This window comes from Acanthisitta chloris, unplaced genomic scaffold, assembly GCF_000695815.1.
Source record: "Acanthisitta chloris isolate BGI_N310 unplaced genomic scaffold, ASM69581v1 scaffold496, whole genome shotgun sequence".
Taxonomy (NCBI): Eukaryota; Metazoa; Chordata; class Aves; order Passeriformes; family Acanthisittidae; genus Acanthisitta; species Acanthisitta chloris.
This window is the reverse complement of record NW_008677388.1, coordinates 29,416-29,633: the sequence shown is the minus strand read 5'-3', so window position 1 is coordinate 29,633 and position 218 is coordinate 29,416. Positions and strand designations below refer to the sequence as shown.

Here is a 218-nt window from a genome sequence, read left to right as displayed (position 1 = left end):
CCGGGGCAGCACCGGCAGCGACGGCAGGAGCACCCCCATCCAAATGGCCCTGCTGCAGGAGATGGAGAAGGGCAAGTGGGACTGTGCCATGGAGAAGAGGAAAGACTCGGGCAGGTAGGGAGTGCTTCAACCTTCTCTGTTTATATCTAGTGGGTGGCTTCAGCTGCCAGGCAGGCCCTGGCAGGGGGGGTGGGAAACAGGGGTTCACCAGGAGGGGG

The 218-nt window shown here is 62.8% G+C and overlaps 1 protein-coding gene across 1 annotated transcript in view; it reads left to right on the top strand.

Moving 5' to 3' along the window:
* Positions 1-4: 4 nt before the first annotated feature.
* The window catches only part of LOC103803887 (rho GTPase-activating protein 39-like), a gene marked incomplete at its 5' end in the record, with an annotated part of 25,903 nt that continues 25,689 nt past the window's right edge, over positions 5-218 (top strand). Inside the window, one exon of the mRNA XM_009076467.1 lies at positions 5-114. Coding sequence (XP_009074715.1) covers positions 5-114 — 110 coding nt within the window. The remainder of the gene's footprint in view (positions 115-218) is intronic.